The 20814-nt window shown below is 37.8% G+C and overlaps 1 protein-coding gene across 1 annotated transcript; it reads right to left on the reverse strand.

Annotated features, from left to right (window-relative positions):
- Positions 1 to 14045: 14045 nt before the first annotated feature.
- LOC148029894 (uncharacterized) lies at positions 14046 to 18748 on the reverse strand. The gene is made up of 3 exons (XM_087687329.1): positions 18660 to 18748; positions 14827 to 14938; positions 14046 to 14478 (listed from the first exon to the last, which is right to left on the reverse strand). The coding sequence occupies exons 1-3, from the start codon at positions 18746 to 18748 to the stop codon at positions 14332 to 14334; spliced, it is 348 nt and encodes a 115-aa protein (XP_087543455.1). The 3' UTR covers positions 14046 to 14331.
- Positions 18749 to 20814: the final 2066 nt, after the last annotated feature.

The raw sequence follows: 20814 nt of genomic DNA on the forward strand, positions 1-20814 counted from the left end.
AGGTCAAAAGCTTCCTCTTGACTGGTCTATCCTATAAGAGGATGAGCTTCCCACAGAATGGCAAGGTGCCAGAAATCTCACACTATGCAGAGTTCAACCAGGCCCTCCTTGATCGATGTCGTCAACTTGGCCCTGGACAAATATGTGCAAATACACAGAAAATACTTGACCTTGCAGCTGCAATAGGCATGGATCCTGTGCAGGAGCTTACAGGATCTCTAAAAGAACCATGATGATGGGTGATGATGACAACTCTACCGCCACTAAAATGGTTACAACCAGTAGCTCTTGATTCTTAGAGGCTCTCTATGCCATTTATTCTTGAAGAGCAAATGGATTCATGGAGTAGAGTGGAGGTAATGGGCTGATCTCCTCCATGGAAGCTTGAGAGAAGCTTGAAAAGAAAGAGATAGAGAGATTCTCCCTAAAAAAGTAATAGTAACTTCTCCCTCCTCTAATCTTGTCACCACTGTTTTTAGAAAAATACCTTCAAAAAATGGCCTAAAATGACCAATGATTTGCTAGCTACAGCCTTCTACCACCAAACTTTGTCCAAGACTCCATTACTACAGACCTGCAGTCCTTGTGGTCCAAAATTCCTTCATAACTGCACTGCTCCTCCATATCATGTCTGTACATGTGTACCTATGGCTCTTAAATCTGTGTGACAATAAAAAAAGATAACTGAATGGAATGTTGGCCAACTGGATCAAGAACCTATGGCTCTGATACCACTTGTCGTGAAGAGGACAGGAGAGAGAGAGAAGAAGAGAGAGAGAGAGAGAGTGTAGAAGAGAGAGAGATCGAAGGAAGAGAGAAAAACTATGATGAGAAGAGAGAAAGACTAGAAAAGGAGAGATAAAGACAGAAAGAGGGAGAAAGAAGCCATGAAATCTGGGAGAGAGAGAGATGAAGATGAAAGGAGACTTGTATTATAATCGGATGCCCCAAAAAATCAAGTCCCTAACACCTTATATTCCAGCCAATGTAGATAGTATTTTTCCATTATTAAATCCCCCTCTCTTACAACATCTCACTTCTAGAGAGGGATATTCAAGGCCATTGGTACTCAACTCTATTTGAGTACACCCTATCACCCTCAAACTATGGCCAAATGGAGAGGGTCAACCAAGTCATTGAAGATATCCTTAGAGCTTATTGCTATCACGAACCGAGGAAATGGATCTAATATCTACCGTTGGTAGAGTTCGCCTATAATGTTTCCTACCAACAAAGCATTCAAATGGCACCTTTTCAAGCATACGAGCATGATTTCCATACCCCATTGAACTTTTCAGATCCTAATTTAAGGGTAGAAGCTTCTAAGGAAATGCTCGAGGAAATGGATGAGCAGGTTAAGGCCATCAGACAAGATATTAGAGCCACCAAGGATAGGCAGAAAGCCTATGTTGATCTAAATAAACAAGAGCGACTCTTCAATGAGGGAGACATGGTTTTTATTCATGTATGATCCAATAAGAGTTCCTTATCATCAGTAAAATTTAAAAAGTTGAGTCCAAGGTATTGCGGACCCTACAAGATCCTCAAGTGCCTAGGGCCTGATGGCTACAAACTTCAACTCCTTGAGAATTTAAAGGTTCACAATGTATTTCATGTTTTCCTATTAAAGAAATATGTATCCAATCCTAGCCATGTACTCAATGATCAACAAGTTAAAATGCCAAGCCGAGGAGTCCTTGAGCTCTGGCTAGATAAAATCCTAGACATTCAAAATAGGAGATTGGGGAGTAGAATCCTCAAGGAGTTCCTCATCCAGTGGAAGGACTTTCCAGAAGAAAATACCACATGGATTGACGAGAGTACTCTCAACCAACAATACCCCAAATTCCTTTTGAGATGAGAACATCTTGATTCCTTAAGGGGGGAAGGATGTAATATTTACCTTCCTCCTACCAAATGACCCCCCCTTATTTAGAACATTTGTTTTTTTAAAAAGGAGGAATTAATGCTCCCCTCACCCATGCCGCCAACTGCAAGGGGAGCTGCAAGGAGGCCCGATGATGGTGTGGAGGATGGGTCTTCATGGAGATAACAGCCACTCCCTCTTCCCCTCCACCATATGTAGCATGGCCACCATCAACCTGGCTGCCCAAATGAGGATGGGGGGGGGACCTCCATACCATGCTATTTTTTCCCCCAACACACTATAAAACCCCTTATGCATAAGAAGAAGGGGGATTATGATCGTTACTCTTCCTTGCTATCAGATTAGAGAGAGAGAGAGACAGGGAGAAAGTAAGAGAAAAGAGAGAGAGAGAGAGAGAGAGAGAGAGAAAGAGAGAGAGAGAGAAAGAGAGAGTAAGAGAAAAGAGAAGGAGAGAGTAAGAGAAAAGAGAGAGAGAGAGAGAGAGAGAGAGAGAGAGAGAGAGAGAGGGAAATTTCCCCCTTGGAGGCTTCCAAGCTTCCCCTTTCTTTTTACCCTCTTTGAGAGGGTTCTCACGGTCGATTTCCTTCCACAAGGAATCAACTCTCATGTAGCCTGGGTGCGTAGCCGCAAAGAAAAATCCAAATTACAAGATACCTTCGAAGCGAATTAAGGTCCAATCGAGCGTGAATCCTGCTTCAACCGATGGAGCTGTGGGTCAAGGAACCACGACACTTGGTAACCATGTGTGCCCCATAATTCCTACTTTGATAGGAACTCTTAAAAATTTAGATCGAATTCATTAGGAAGGGAGAAGTATTATGGTAAAAATCTATAATAACTAACCACCAATTAGGTTGCATTATTCAATCATGTTGGAAATTGTGTTTTATTCCACTTTGGTATGTTTAGAACGAACAACTTGCACAAAAGATTTTGCATTTGTGCACACTCAAATCAAGCACTTTATTGATTATATTCATAGTGCATTAGATTTATGCACTAGCATTGGCATGCTTGAGAGGTAAAAGAAAGTGAAAAATGGGTTATCGTGACGATAAAGCATATTCATCATTAAGTGGAAATCGTACTTTTTGCATCACAAAACTTGTGAAATTGGAAAGGTAGGAGTAAAGGCTTGAATCAAGCCCATGAGGATCGTGAGTTGCTAAGATAACAGTTAAGTATGTTTAGGTTATTTTGTAATGCTAAGCTAGATATTAGTCCCTTATAAACCTTTGGAGAGAAGTAGCTTGCACTTGCATTAGGCCCCATGACTTCGTGTTCCTCGCACAAAAGAAAAATACAAGCCTCTGTTTATGATTTGCATAAGAGCATTGAAATGAATTCCCAAGAGTAGAACTCCGCATTGCATCATTGTTATAAGAAGGACTCGCATCTAGATTGTGTGGTATCATGGACAGTTTCAGTTGCACTGCTAGGGATTCATCTTAAAGATAGTTATAAGACATGCATATGCAGTGCTAAACTTAATTGCTCAGGGCACTTCAATAAGATGAATCCTATATAAACAAGGATAGGGCTTAACTCCACTTATTTGGGGTTTAAAATTAAATGAGCCAAACTATTGTTAAATTCATAAGAGGACCTGGAGACATGTAAAACACTCATTGGTCTCTATGCTACATCTTCCCTTGATAAAGTTGAAACAACCTTGAAGATATTACCTTTAACCATGACACAAATCGATGTTAATACAAGAGAACTCGAGTGTCGTTTTTCCAAGACAAGAACCATGTACCAAAGGCTAGCAAGCAAGGAGAGCTACCATTCGATAATTATCGAATTTAGATTTGATTGGATAATTGCTTGCTCCTATCACATAGGAGTGGGGTCAGAAAGAAGGTATTCCCTATCCCTCAGAGGATATCAGAAATTGTAGCCAACTCAAGAAGGACAAATGCTAAACGTTAAAGATAGGGACTCCACCTTAGCAGATGTCCCAAGCACTTGCATGCACCATTGTTTGTGCCTGCAAATTTAAGAACACCTCTTGTAAAAATATTGTAAGACCCCAAACTCATAAAGGAAATGGGAATAATGAATTAGGTTGAACTTTTGGAGGGCATGCCAAACCACCCGCAGCTGGCCACCAACCCTAGCCAAGGGGGTTCTAAATAGCCATGACGGGAACGTGGATCGAACCCACCACGAGGGGCCTCTCCCCGGGTTGGTTTGAATCTAGGAGGACACTTGGATACCAGGGGGGCTCTGGTTGTAAATTCCTTGCCTCCGGGTCGTACTCAAACGATCTATGTGACTCAAGATAGATTCTCGAGGCCCTTGTTACTAGTGCAAGAGCCGAATCTTGGAGGAAATAAGGTGCATCCTCATGTATTGAAAATTTTTTCCTTTTTTTGAACAAGACTTGTATCTTAGCTAAAATGCTAATATTAAGTTTACTTCTAAGGAACCTGTCTAAACTTCTTTTAGTTTCAGTGTCATAAGATTACATAAACGAATCATGTTCCCTAAGACAGTTAATTAAGAAAGAATCTTTTAAATGTCACACATAAAGGTGATAGGGGCTAATTAGATAACTAAAGTATGCCTATATTGGGAAGCGGGTGGGCAGAATCCCAACGGATCCGCCCTATGACTGGGTGGTCCTAGGGAACTAAGAGGCTTCTCACAAGATTTTACCGTCATTCGACCTTTAGACAGTGAGGGTTAGAACCTGATTCATATCGTTTTAGGGAACTGGAATGGGATTATGCCCTACAAGCAGAGAGGTGGAGCGATGCATCCCTCTGATTTCTCATTCTCCTTGAACCATGTGAGGTATGGACATGCTTCAGATTGGGTAACTCCATGTAAAGTAGAATGCCCAAGAGACCTTAACTAGGGACTCAAGTTTTAGGTCGATCCTAGTAGGTTAGGTCGCAAACGTTTTGTTGCGAGGCGGACTTGGGAAACCCTAGGTGACAAACCCCGTGACATTCCATGGGAGTGCCGGGCGATGACACTCTGATTTGTTTCTCGATGGACTGTCAAAACATGCTTGGATAGCCAATAGATGGGCATGTCACAGAAAGTACCTTTCAAAGTCAAATACTTCTAATAGCCAAAGAAAAAAACCCCTGTAAGAAGACTAAAGATCATTGAGGAAAGTGACAAAGAAGCTACATTGCCGAAGAATGATCATAAGATGCTAGAGATAGGAGGAATAGAGAAGCAAATAGCAACTTATAAGGATGTCTTATTATTTTGCATCCTTCTACATTGACACTTACATTTTGTAACTCATGATGTAATGAAAAACTTTATATCCTATTTCAAATTAAATACAATCATTTTTATAGATTCAAAATGTAACTTGCTTCATGATGGCTTATATGTTTGTATTGAATAATACATTTTTAAGAATGTCACTGAACAAGATGGGATGTTGTAAATTTTTAGATTTATGGCTCAAAACTTACAATTGGGGATGGCAAAAAACTCATACAAAAGAAAGAGCATTTGGCTCTTTTCCAAATACAGTGTACCATTGACTTTGAACTTATATCCAAGGGATGCATTATTTAGTAACTTCAAAGGATTCCTTACATCCTTTAGGCTCCAATTGAAAGTAACATTTACCTCCTTTGCTGCTTTATGTGATATAGCTTAAACCTTAACTTTAAAAATATAGAGCTCAAACCTATCAACCATCCTTGAGCTTATGTCATGTAGATGATAAGGGATCCCAACCTCACTCTTAATCTCATTCTCATTCATTGTCACAATCACAATCACAGTCACAACTACAATCTTGAATTCCTAGATTAATATGAAAAAGAAGAATTTCTTGGATTAGCTAACTTGTATATGAATCCATCAATTTCTTGAGAACCATAGTATGCTCAACCACGTAGCTCTTCTTAAATGATGTATTTCTCAAGAAAATTCCACTCTAATTTGTGCGATATATCAAATTAGATGTGTATGTATCACTCTTAATCCTACTTTCAATCTCAATTGTCATATTTCAACTTAATAACATAAGAGGAATAATCATATATAACTCAAAAAGAAAACAAGTAAGGAACAAAAACTCCTTGTATCTATGTAGTTTGTCTTAAAGTAGTCAACAATTTATTTTGGCTCTAACTTTCTCTTGTAGACTCATAATATGGTTGTTTGGGTATTTAGTTCGATTAAAACAAACCTGATTAACAAGATAGCATGGGCAAATTTTTAATTAGGCTTTTTGTAAGAAAAATTAAAAATTTTAGGTCAAGTGTCATAAAAACTATGTTTTTCATTTTCAACAACTCTTCTATGCTATTGTTTGGATTTCTTATTTATTTTATTTCAAAAATTTATAATAATATCTATTTAGAATATAAAAAATACCATTTACAATCAATATGACTATATTTAATTTCTAGAGACTCTATAAGTTAAGCAATTAACAAGTACATGAACATGTATTTTGATGATAGCAATCTTTATTTACCATATTATAATCAATTATACAATACTATACACATAAGGTTTCACGTGGATGGCTCACTAAATTAATATATTAAATAGTTTTAAGAAAAATATTGTTACAGGGATGATCATAAATGGAACAAATTTAATTAAAATCTTGATTGTGCTACATATAGATAGCTAGTTAGAACCTTTAAATGCATTTATATGTTCATAAATGCATCAAGTCTCACATGTAGAGCATCATTTTTAAAATAATATTTTTCAATTAAATCATGAGTGATTGAGAATAAATTATCTTCAACAATTTTTTCCTAAGTAGGTGCACCACATGTCTCAACTTAAAATTGCAACAAAATTTTTGAAGGTGCAAAAACTCAAAATTTTCCTTGATGTGTGCTAGCACAAGTTCAAAAGTTATTTGATGTACCTTGTAAACAAAATTGAAAAATACTTTATACTTTCACAAATGGTAGTGTATGCTTGTACTGAAAATCAAAAGGCCATGGATTCATTAAAGCATCCAAGCTTGCAATCTTATTAAGCTTACAATGGCATGTTTTCATGAGACAAGAAAACTATTGCATCCATTTTTTATACCATTTCCATTTGTTCTTGAAGAAATCCCTATCCTTTTCACATTTACATAAGCATGATATGGAATCATGTGGATGCATATAAGTTCATTTAAAAGCAAGGAACTTAGAGAGAGAAAATCATGTTTTTTAAATCCAAAAAAAAAAGAATGGTCACAAATGAAAAGGATAGCATAAACTTTCTCTCTAACTCAACTACAAAGCTTTAGAAAACCTCGTGATCACTTAAGTGGTTGTAATGACAAGAAAGAGACTAAATACTATAGGAAGAGAGTGATTGATAAACAAAGGAGACAAGAGAGGAAGGGATTATGAAGAGATTCCAACCTACATTTCTATTAGTCGTAGCCATAATAATCATCAATCATAATATTTATTTCTTTGACAAGAATCAAAAGTAGAGATTCCAAGAGTAGCAATGCAATCTATGCAACCATCCAAAATGATTGTCACAATCCCAACACAAAATTCGTGCATGAAACATAAAAAATGGAGCAAGAGGCATTTATCTTGTTTTTCTAATGTTCTTCTTGTTGAGATATCGAGCTCCACTCGTGATATGCCAGGGTGACCGTTGTGCATTTATGTCACCGACTTGTCAGTTGCAGATGCGGTTGGTACACCGCCCATGAATAATAGCTAGATGACAGCTATCCTTATCTACTCTAGTTCGTGGCTCAGTTAGTATGCCACCTTAGTTAGTTGAGTTTGGTTTGAGACCCATATATAGGGTTCTTCTATTTTTATGTACTTGAGTTATTTTGGCTTACACAACTAAGAAGAGGAAAACTATTTTCAGCCTCCACCTTTGTGTGTATTCCCCCATTGTGCAAGAAAGAAAGCTACAAGTGAGACTCCTTCCTTCTCTCCCACAATCTTGACATGGTATCAGAGCCTTGTTCGTGGTACGGAGCTCAAGAAAGCAAACCAAGTTCGTGGTGTTCTAGTAAGAGGACCAGTGTTGCTTTTATTTTTCTGTTTTGGGAGCAAGTCTCTATAGGTAGCACAGCCGGAAAGTGCAAGAGTGCATTGTCTCAGATTGAGACGCCCTTCGCGGTGTAGCAAAAGCCCTGTTTTTTTTATTCGAGGCCATTTCGGTGCCTGTTTTGGAGGCGGAAGTTTTCCACACGCACTCAAGAAAAGGCCCTATTTTTTGCTGTGCGACCACTATTCTACAAGTCAGTGAAAAGTTACTATAGAAATTGCATCGTACGCCTGTGCGTAGAGACATTGGGAGTTACAGAATCATCCTTGTTGCTTATTGAGGAAAAATCGTCACTAGGAAGTGACTATGTGGTCAAATACCACTTTCGTCAGTTTTGCACATTTGTCCTTATGAGGCTGAAGCTGTGTTTTTTGCAGTGACAGAATTTTTTTGTAGTGTTTTGTAATGGCATCTTATTCTCTTTCACACATTGTCACTGAAAAGCTTGACAAGAACAACTTCCAAGCATGGAAGTTTAGGATGACGAATTTCCTTATGGGATAAGGATATTGGGAATTCGTTGCAGAAAATGAAGAAGATCCAGTTCTTCCTGATGTTCCAAATCAACAGCAAATGCAGGCATTTAAAGCATGGCATGAGAGAGCCAGGAAAGTTATGTACTGGTTGTCTATCAGTATTTCAGACTCTATGATTGTGCATATTCAAGATGCAAGTACGCCAAAGGAGGCATGGGATACTTTGTCAAAAATGTATAGCACAAATATGCAAGCCAAGAAAATGTAGCTCAAGCAAGAGTTGCACAATGCGCAAAGAGAAAGTATGAGTATCAATGACTACCACATGAAGGTAAAGAAGATTGCAGATGCACTTGCTTCCATTGGGTCGCTAGTGGAAGATGATGATTTAGTTTCTATGACCTTGAATGGTCTCAGAAAGGATTATGCACAGTTCCGAACATCCATTTCCGTCTGTGAAAGATTTCCTGATTTTGAGGAGTTGATTGCTCTTCTAATTTCTGAGGAGCAGAGAAATGGTGGTGCGTCTTCTTCAAGAGGAACTTCAAAAGAAGTTGTCTTCTACTCAAATGCTGGAAGAGGTAGAGGCAGAGATAGAGGAGGCTGATCTGGAGGCCGTGGTAGAAATCAGAATATGCAGCAAACTCAAGAAAACCAGTCCTTTGGAGGAGGACGTGATAGCTCTAGAGGCAAGGGGAGCCAAAGAGGTCGTGGTGGATGGCAAAGAGGCCAAAATGCAAACACCAATGTTGAATGCTACTACAATGGTAAAATGGGTCATATGGCTAAAGACTGCTATAAAAAGCAGAATGACATCATGAATGGAAAATTATAACAAGGGAATTATGCATCTTCTAGTAGACAGGAAGATGAGAAAAATGAGCATTTGTTTATGGTGCAGCACATGACCAATTCTATGACAAGTGCAAAAGAAAGAAACGATGTGTGGTATGTTGACTTAGGTGCATCAAACCACATGACAGGTCATGCAGAATGGATGCAGGATGCAAGGAAAATGGAAAAACTAGGATTTGTGGAGACTGGTGATGATACTGCACATCCTATTGTGCAGATTGGAAATATTCATTTGTCTATGCAGGATGGGAAAAAGAAATACCTATCGGATGTATTTCATGTCCCGAATATCACCAAGAACCTAGTTTCTGTTGGTCAAATGATTGAGCAGGGCTTGCAGGTCAGATTTAATTCTCATGGATGCTTTGTTGAGGATATGAAAAATAAAGGTCGCTTAATAGCAAAAGGAAAGAAGAAGGGCAGAATGTTTATGTTGGATGCAGACATGCCTGAATTGAGTGCAGCAATGTTTGCACATGGGACCGGTGTAGTTGCAAATATTGATATCTGGCATAAACGCATTGGTCATGTTAATGTACAACGACTTAAATCAATGCAAGCCCAAAATATTGTTGCAGGATTGCCTAAATTCAAGGTTGCAGAAATGCATAAGGTATGTGAAGCCTGTCAATTTGGAAAACAGGCAAGGAAACCATTTCCTAGACATGTTCAAGAGAGTAAGAAGCCATTGGAATTAATCCACTCTGATGTGTGGACTACTAAAGCTGCATCTATTGGAGGCTGTCATTATTTTGTCACTTTTATTGATGACTGTAGCAAAAAAGTTTGGGTGTATTTTATGAAAAAGAAAAGTGAAGTTTTTGGGCATTTCAAAACTCTTAAAGCTATGGTTGAAAAAGAAACAGGCCTGCAAATAAAATGCCTAAGGTCAGATGGAGGGGGAGAGTACCTCTCAAATGAGTTTGCAAGGTTCTTGTAGGAGCATGGCATAAAGCAGTAATATTCTTGTAGTCATACCCCACAGCAAAATGGAATTGCAAAAAGAAAAAACAGGCATATTGGAGAGGTATCTCGTGCCATGCTCAATGAAAAAGACCTGCCAGGTTTTTACTGGGCTGAGACAGTTGTTACAGCAGTCTACATAATGAACAGAACTCCCACTGCAGCAATACATGGCATGACTCCAGAGGAGAGGTATACTGGTAGGAAACCAGATATTTCTCATTTGAAAATTTTTTGTTGCATTGCCTATGTTCATGTGCCAGATGAGTTGAGATCCAAGTTGGATCCAAAAGCTGAGAAGTGCATCTTTATTGGTTACTCTCTGCAACAAAAAGGGTATAGATGCTATAACCCTTCTACTCATAAGTTTAGAGTGAGCAGAGATGTTGTTTTTTATGAGATGAGTAGCTGGTATAAACCAATAAATGTGATTGATAATGTAGATGCACAAAATGGTAATGCTTCACAGAATTCACAGCAGTAGTCACAAGTTATTAGTGGACCTGGAGCGTCCTCTAGCAGTGGTTCACATTCTTCGCCATGGACAGGCAGATTGAGATCAGGAGAATCTTCTCAAAGCAATGCAGATAGTGGTATACAGGTATCACGAAAAGGAAAATAGAAGGTAGATCAGCCCATGTTTGATGTGAATGCAGGTCACTCTTATGTGGATGGTGAATCCAGTGGCTCAGAACAGAGCATTGATGATGAGTTGGATATTCCTTCTATTGTTACACCTGGAGTAAGGAAGAACAGGGATGTTTTGAGAGCACCTGGGAGTGAACCTACTTTGCGTAGGTCTACCAGAGCTAGGTATCCTTTGGATAGGCTGAAATATGATGGATTTACAGCCATTCGCTATGCCTATATGGTCAAAGTGATACAAGAACCAGAACCCACTTCTTTTGAGCAAGCCATGGGAAAAGAAAAATGGGAGAAGGCTATGGATGAAGAAATGGATGCCTTGGAATCAAATGCTACATGGGAATTAGTACCTTTGCCTAAAGATAAGAATGCAATTGGTTGTAAGTGGGTTTATAAGGTGAAACACAATGCAGATGGTTCTGTGAATAGATACAAGAAAAGATTAGTAGTCAAGGGGTATGCACAAACATATGGCATTGATTATGAAGAAACATTCAGTCCGGTTGCAAGGATGGCAACTGTAAGAGCAGTCATTGCTATAGCTGTATCAAAGGGATGGTCTTTACATCAGATGGATGTAAAGAATGCCTTCTTGCATGGTGATTTGCAAGAAGAGGTCTATATGGAGCAGCCACCAGGTTATGTGCATGTTGTTTATCCTGAGTTTGTTTGCAGGTTGAAGAAAGCCTTGTATGGCTTGAAGCAAGCACCTAGAGCATGGTCTGACAAGATAGGATAGTATCTTGTCACTATTGTCTTTCGGATTTCCAAGGCAGATTTCTCACTTTATGTGAGAAAAACAAAGAAATGTATTATTCTACTTGTCATTTATATTGATGATTTGATTATCATAGGTGATAGTGATGAAGATATCCTTCATGTGAAAATGCTATTGAAGCAGAAGTTTGAGATGAAGGATTTGGGAGAGCTACGTTATTTCTTGGACATTGAGGTGATTAGATCACCAAGTGGGATACAGCTCTTGCAGAGGCAGTATGGATTGGACATGCTATCCAAATATGGGATGACAGGCTGTAAGTCTATTTCAGTTCCTTTGGAGCAGAATGTGAAGTTGAGCACAAATGCAGGTGAGCTTCTCGAAGACCCTACTATGTACAGACGCATAGTAGGAAGTTTGATTTATATGACTATTATCAGGCCAGATTTGAGCTATGCTATTAGATTGGTAAGTCAGTTTATGCAATCTCAAAGGAAACCGCATTTGGATGCGGCTAGACGTATACTCAAGTATGTGAAGTCCACATTGTAGTATGGACTATTTTATGAGACTGGGATTCAGATACAACTGCATGGATAAACTAATGCTGATTGGGCTGGTAGTATTTCTGATAGATGATCTACCAATGGATATGTATTCTCTTTTGGGAGTGCTGCAGTCACTTGGAGCAGCAAGAAATAGCCTACAGTTGCCTTGTCGAGCACAGAGGCTGAGTACAGGGGCACAACAATGGCTGCATGTGAGGTAGCTTGGTTGCATAAGCTACTTTATGATATGCATCAGCCTATAGATGGGCCAGTTGTCATTTATTGTGACAACATGAGTAGTATACACTTCGCAAATAACCCAGTCTATCATGCTAGAACAAAGCACATTGAGGTGCATTATCACTATGTGTGGGAGAGGGTTTTACTAGGTCTTATTGATCTAGTTTATATCAGCACAGAGGATCAGGTAGCTGACATATTTACGAAGGCATTGGGCATAGAGAAGCTGCGCAAGTTCAGAGACCTGCTTGGTGTGCAGGAATTGGGATTGAGCTCGAGGGGGAGTGTTGAGATATTGAGCTCCACTCGTGATATGCCAGGGTGACCGTTGTGCATTTATGTCACCGACTTGTCAGTTGCAGATGCGGTTGGTACACCGCCCATGAATAATAGCTAGATGATAGCTATCCTTATCTACTCTAGTTCGTGGCTCAGTTAGTATGCCACTTTAGTTAGTTGAGTTTGGTTTGAGACCCATATATAGGGTTCTTCTATTTTTATATACTTGAGTTCTTTTGGCTTACACAACTAAGAAGAGGAAAACTGTTTTTAGCCTCCACCTTTGTGTGTATTCTCCCATTGTGCAAGCAAGAAAGCTACAAGTGAGACTCCTTCCTTCTCTCCCACAATCTTGACACTCCTTTGGTTCTTTCTTTTGATAAATTGACCTTTGGAAAGGTTATTCTTTAATGGGGTTTTGCAATCTCTCTCATCCCATGTTGTTGCGAAGGCTTTTAATTTTCTTTAATTCTGAAAAAATACATTTACTTACACATCACAGTGGAATTAAATGACTGCCCTTCTTTAAGAAGCTTATGGGTTTGTCTTCACAATGCAATTAGAAGGCTCCTTTTGAAAATGTAATATGCTATATATTTCTATGTCTTTTGTGAAATAAAATATCATTCTATTGATCATACGTGGTACATTTATATTTTTAGAGTTGCATCTCCTAAGTATTGGAGTTTATATCGTAAAAGGTTTTAACTAGAGACTTCTGCTAGTGTGGATTTAAATAGAGGTGTATAGTGAACAATAATAATTGCAAGACACTATTTTTACTTTTTGCCTTTCGATAATTCGATGATCTCTTAAAAGGTTTTAGTTTGTCCTAAAAATCATATTAACCTTTCAAGTTTATCATGGATTACAAAAAGAGATAATAGAGAAACATTCTAGGAAAGGACTGTAGTTATTATGGTATATAACATGCTTAAATACATTCTATTTTAAGATTTAAGAGATACAAAGATGCGATTTGTTTATGGCACAAGATTCTCTCTCTCATGTAAAAGGAAAATCAATGTAATGATAAAAATGTGTGTGTTTTTCAAACTTTTTAGGTTGAATGAAAACTTGTATGGACAAGGAAAGCATCTCCTACCATGCAATGACAAATTTATTTAAAATTTTATAGGTTCCTTCAAAACATTCATTCAGTGAATCATCTACCATGCAAGGGGAAAGCATCTCCTACCATACAAGGACAAATTTATTTGAAATTTTACAGGTTCCTTCAAAACATTCATTCAGTGAATCTTCATTAATTATCTTAAAAGCTCTTTGTGTATTTGCAACAAGCCAACATTTGTTAAAAATCAGAAGATTCATAATACAAATGATTCAAATTTATTGATAAATATGAAATCAAGAACCCAACCAATGCACAAGCATCCACTAATGAGTTAGAGATGTGGGACCAAATATGGATTATTGTCAATGGATCATTATTTTTTTAAGTAGAATATTAACCTTTGTCTTCATAGAAGAGTGAACATGAGTGATTGTTCCACCCTATCCAAAGCAGCACGTGATGGTGATCTTGTTGCATGTAATTTGTTATGTTATGACGGTACTAAGAAAATAGAGGATACTTTATAATAAAATGCTACAATGGATAGTTACATTGTGATTGTAGTTAATATATTCTCATGAAAATATCATGGCCCATTGTAGCCTCCACTAGTCAAAGGCTTGTTTCTACCAACCCCCCTTGTACTTTTCCTTCTCATAATGCTCATATCCTGCATAGCCTGAAGATCCGAGGGATGCAACGCCAGCTAGTTCAGCCTCATGCTTATGTTTTGCGGCATGTTGGAGATCTGTTTTTGCCTTATTACCTTCGTACTACAAAGGAACAAGATAGAGGAGTATTAAGGTGGAATGTGATGTCTCTAAACATTACGTACATACATATGCATAACACACACATGAGGTACACAACACATATACATACACACATACACTCATCATAGAGCACATATGTATATAAGGCACATACGCGTGGACGTATATAGGATATATAAGTATGGAAGTACATATGCGTACATGTGTACGCATTACACATTACGCATATACTTACTTGCACGTATACAATCACGCATAGCTACGGTATGTGAGTGAACTTTGGACATTACCCATACATGCTACACGTGTCTTTGTGAAAAGAGCGGCGACTTTGCGTATATATCTTACCAAGGCGAAGGCACCCGCAGCAACTGCGCCAACCTCGCCGAGGCGCTCGTTGCGCTGGTATTCCTTCTCTTCCCTCACACGCTCATAGTTGTAGTCGTTAGAACACAAGGAACTTTAGACACTAAACTAGATGGTAAATAGCCTTATAACTAGTAAATACACATTTTTTTCTAGTTAGTAACTAGGGTTTTTTAAATTGGAACTAGGTTTTTAATTTTACTGGATAGATGTGAAGCTATAACTAGTAAAATAAGTGTCTATATGGTAAAGTAAGGCAAATTTCTATATATCACCTAATATAGCCATGTTTATTGGATAAAATTATGAAGCTATGGATCATAGGATAATGTGCATGCATAGTAAATCAAAGCAAATTTGTATAGAATATCTAACATAGTTATGCTTATATAGTCATGTTAAGTAATATACATCACAATTGATAGGCCTAACCATCAACCATGTAGTCAATCTCAAATAAGACAATGTCGATACACACTTGTAATGGATATGTCTGTATGCATCCAAAATGTACATGTGCTATAAGATACATTTGTGCATTTTGATAACTTTTAATTCTTACTCACATAGCACAAATAGTTTACACATCCATAAATAAAATATTATTTTTAACAATATAAATATTTCCTTGTCACATTAAAACAAAGAAAAATATCATTCAATTCAACTCAATGCCATGGCTCTAAATCTTGAAATTCCCCTCAAATCCCCCTGAAGTGTGGGATATACCTAGCATCCATACAAGCACAAATAGTTATCAAAAGTTATTTGAGCCCCTTACAAACAAGGAGCATATCCATCCATTAGCAAAATAGAAACAGTTCAAATTGTAATAGCCTTTTCCTTAAATGAAAGACATAGAACCTCTTGAGTATGATGAAAATTGAAGAGGGGAGCTCTCAATAGATAGTCATGGCACATGGTCTATTAACTAGGGTAGTTGTATTAAGTTCATTAAAAAAGCAACATTTCCTACCAACATGTGGCATATACTCTCACTTTCATGCATGTAGCATATTCAGGGGGTGAACAAGGAGTAAGAGATGATGGAACACATAGCACTAACATAAAGCAATAGAAGCAAGACAATGGGATGGAGATGGATTATGCTAACATTGTCGTTGCTAGCATAAACATGGAAGAGCTAGAGAAGAAGATGTGGGGTGACAAAAAATGTTTCAATGAGAATTAAAAGAGAGTCACAATAGAATTTGGGGACCAAGTGCTATGTGCATGAGTGGCATCCTTGTTGCCATGCATTCGGCAAAGCAATGCTAAGTATTCTCTATGCAACATGTACATGTATTTTAAGGGAAGGTCCCCCTTGAGGATGAGTTTGCTAGATTGTTTTGGCTCACCTATGGATCAAAGTGGTGCTCACATTGTTTTGCTTGCCATTAGACTTCTTTTGGGTCTTGCTTTCATCTAAAGGAAAAAGAGATTGGGTTTTGGGTTCACTTGTTTGGCTTAAAGTGAGCCTTAATTACATGCTTCCATGGCATCCTGATTTTATTCCTGAGGAGGTCTTGCAAATTGAATGTCCAATATGGGCTAGTTTTCATGGACTTCCTACTTTGCTAGATGGAGAAGTAATGTGCTAGTAGAAGTGCTCTATGTTCTTACAATAATATCAACTAGTGGAGCAAGTGACCTCTTATACTTTGGGATAAGAGGAAGAAGATCCTTGACATGCTCCAGATTTTTGATCCTAATGGGATTGAGTTGTTGGTCAATGTCAAATTCTCCCTCTTCTTGGATACATGCTTCAAATGCAAAGAAGATGGGTGCTTTGCAATGGAATGCCTTGAGATAAGAAGAAGCAAAGGAAAAAATAGTGGAGATAAGGAAGAACTTCAAAAGAAGCAAAAAGGAAAAAACATAGGTTGAGAAGGGTAAATTCAAGGAAACAAACAAGCCTCAAAAGGAGGAACCTAAGGAGAAACCTAATTATCAGTCTAGAGATGCTGAAGTTAAAGCGGGATGGAAACAAATAATTTCAACCACCAAATTCTTTGAACTCTAATGGAGGTAAGAAATAAAAAATTTCCCTTTAAAAGCTTCTTGCAAATGTTTTGTTGAGGCTAATTTGCTATTTTGGATTATGGAGGTTCGAACAAAGATATAATGTTAATTAGTTGGCTCACTATGATCTCTTAGAATGTGAGGTGCTTAGGAATTCCATCCAAGAAGGATGTGTTTAGTAGGAGAAAGAAATGGAATCCCCTCTCTTTCAACATCTCCTTTCTAAAAAGGGAAGGATTCAACTTATAGCTGAAGGATGCTTGGAAACAAACCAACAATCCAATGTCTAATCCAACGTAGAACTAGACGAGATCCATTGCTATCATAACTGAGATTACCAATATGTATGGCAAAGATCAAGATTGACTTCAAAGAGGGTTGCATGTTAGTAGTTAGCAATGTAGTGAGTATATTATTATGACTCTTTCTAAGTGTTCTAGTAATGGGATGTTTTATCAAATTCTCAAAGAAGTGGAGCATTACATGGAGGATTTGCAAAAACATAAAGGTGAAGTTGCCAAAATTTAGTCTAAGGGAAATGGTATCTTATGGGATTGGTTCTTCAACCAATTAATTTTATGAATTGATGAAGCAAAAGAAGCAACAAGAGTTCATCACTATGACAGATGATGGAGGAGGAATAGTGGAATTTATGTAGGGATGTTTCATCCTCTTTGGAATGTATTTGTAAATGGTCTATGCTTAGGTCCATTTGAGGTAAAGATGTCGATGCCAAAGGGTGTCCCATTGTCCCATTACTCTTCGCTACCATAATCACCAACCCTTTGCTTAGGAATTTGGATTTGAAGGTGCAACATGGAGTAAGCAAGGGGCTTCCTATACCATTAAGAAGACACTTGGTCTCGCAATTCTTTGCCAACAATAACTTACCAATGTGCAAGTAGAGAGGCAACTAGTAGATGTATTTGATGAAAGTGTATGAAAGATTTCTAGAGCTATCTGGGGTTGTGACTAATGTGAGCAAAATCAAGCTTATTTACCTAAGATTGAATGAGTTAGCAAATTTGCTAAGGGATCTAGGCTTCCAAGTAGCAAAATTAGAGCTGTAGTTGCTTGATTCTAAAGAATTTGGGCGTTTTCAAGATTTTTAGCATCATACCTTAATTACTGAGCATATGATGGAGGAATTTATTTGATTATCTTGTACATTATGTATGTTGTGAGTCAAGTAACATGCAACAGTGACCAAAAATACATGCACAAGAAAGGCCTAATTTTGGTATCATGAATCCAGTGAGATTAATGAAGGTTGAAGATCCATAGCCTAGATTATCATATAAGACAGTAGAAGTGAAGTAGAACTCTTGTTTCACCGTGGAGAAAGAAAAGCTTTCCCTTTAAAAGCTTGCTTGCAAATGTTTCGTTGACAAGACTATTTTTCTATTCAGGATTATGGAGGCTCAAACAAAGTTACAAAGTTAATTAGTTGGCTCTCTATGATCTCTCGGAATGTGAGGTTCCTAGGAAGTCCATCTAAGAAGGATCGGTTTAGTTGGAGAAAGAAATGGAAGCCAGTCTCTATTTAGGTTCAGCGCCTCCTCTCTAGAAAGGAAAGGATTCAACCCATAATTGAAGGATGCTTGGAATAATATGATAAGGTCTTAAGTTCTTATCTACCCAGTCAAAAAAGATGGTAAATTGCAAAGCACTCGACAGATAAAAAACTCCATAACTTGGAAGTTAGCTTAATACTCTTTTAGTGATAGTCATTAAGTTGAATGTTTTTGCATCTACTTTGTAAAGTTGTTTTTATGGGCTAACTTGGAAGTTACCTAAGTGCCCTTTTAGTCCTCTCCATTGGAGTAAGGAGGCCCGAGTTTGTGAATTGTATTGGTTCCCCCACAGCCTCTAACTCTTGCATAAGAATTGAGTGAATTACTTTCAAACAACTTTTCAAATCATAAATGAGGTTGGAAAAACTTAAAGCTTGAAATGAATAATAGGGAAATATTAAAAGATGGAGTGCCATCAATGTTATGCAAAAAATTAAAAGAGATATGTTCGAGATAATAATTAGGAATATTATTTGAGTCCTTGAATATTGATGAGTTAACTACACTTTTATAATAACATACCAACAATGGATCGTTAGGTTACTTGTTGAGATTTAAAGGTACCAATGTCAACAACTTGTGCTTAGGCATGCCCTTTATCAAGAGAGCATGCATGTGTTTGGGTTGGGATCTATATATGCTAGTAAGTTTATAACACTCCTTTACGATTGTTCATATCTATCATAGGCCAAGTAACATGCATGTGTTTGGGTTGGGGACTTAATTACTGAGCATATGATGGAGGAATTCATTTGATTATCTTGTACATTATGTATGCTGTGAGCCAAGTGACATGCAACAATGATAAAAAATACATGCACAGGAAAGGCCTAATTTTGGCATCATGAATCCAATGAGATTAATAAAGATTGAAGATCCATAGCCTAGATTATCGTATAAGACACTAGAAGTGAAGTAGGACTCTTGTTTCGTGCATTGTAACTAGGGCAATGGCCAACAATTAGAGAGGGATGGTCAATGCCAGCTTGAGTTGATCCAGACCACCTATAGGCGGATACACCTGAACTTGTGTGTTATCTTAAAGATAACAACTAAAAAAATTTAATGACATCCTTTATGTAGTGATTAATGCTTGCAAATCTAAAGCCTAACATGCAATTATCTATATCTTTTTCTATCAAAATAGCTTGAAGAAATTCTAGTAAATGACTAAAGCATGTGTACAATTCTAGACCACTAGGAGGAGACTTAGCCTCATTGCATAAATTCATGTAATGCATTGTTCACCACATTGTCCTCTGAACATAGTCCCCTGGCATAGTCCTTTGAGCTTGGTTCATGTAGGCTATCTAGTACACTCCTCAACCTATCCTCTTGAGAAGCTTGGTACAAGTAGGTTGTGTGGTAATCCTCTTGAGAAGCTTGGTACAAGTAAGTTGTTTTGGGTTTCAATAGGCATCCATCTTAAGTAGTAGCTATGCCCTAGACTCTGATGTCAAGAAGCATATTAGACTCAACTTGGGAGTCTATTCCTCATGCATCCCTCATGCATCTGTAACATACTTTGCTTGATGGGAAATTAGGAGCACCTTGATATTAAGGACTCAAAGAAGATATATTCAAGAAATATACGACTTGAAAAGGAAGTCAAATGGTACAAAGGATCAAAACAATAAATTCAAAATACCTTATTCTCTATCTTCTTTATTTTAAATGCTAAGGAAAAATCATCATTAGGAGCATTGGGTAGGCCCAAAAAAAGATAATAGAGAATTCCAAAGCCATGGAGAAGAAAAGTCTGAGAAGATGGTTAGAAATTTTAAACTCATACGAAGAGGAATTCAAGGGAAAGTCATAGCTAGAGGTAAAAAGGTGATTCAAGCTAAGCATAAGAAACATTTGGAATTCAGGAAGAATGATGTGTTCCTCAAGCAGCAGTAGATGGAGTGGAGATCCATCTTCCCTAGGGAACATTGGAAGATATGGCAGAAATGCACTAGAAAAGTGTGGTCTAGTACTCCATAAACAAATTGAACACCCCTCTATGTAAGGTGTATATGCAGAAGCTAAACATGAAGGAGAGGCTCAATAAGTTTATAAAAATCCATGCATGGTGTGTCATGTGCCATCAATCTTGGGAGTCAATTCTCCATGTTCTCTGGCATTGCCTTGCAAGCAAGCTTTGTCTAAAAGAACGTGACAGGGTGGATTACAATTGTAGGCCTTAATGTAGAGGTTATGATGAAGATGGCATTGTTTGGGGACAAAGGTGTATTGGACAAAGACATATTAAACCTATGGAATGTCATCAGGGCATTAACATTAGCACCATTTGGGCCAATAAGAATTCTCAAATATGATCTACTATCTAGATAGACTGTAAGAGAAGTGCTTGCAACATGTAGAAAGATGA

The sequence above is a fragment of the Lygodium microphyllum genome, chromosome 10 (assembly GCF_053477565.2).
Source record: "Lygodium microphyllum isolate KBCC chromosome 10, Lygodium_microphyllum_v1.1.10, whole genome shotgun sequence".
NCBI classification, from domain to species: domain Eukaryota; kingdom Viridiplantae; phylum Streptophyta; class Polypodiopsida; order Schizaeales; family Lygodiaceae; genus Lygodium; species Lygodium microphyllum.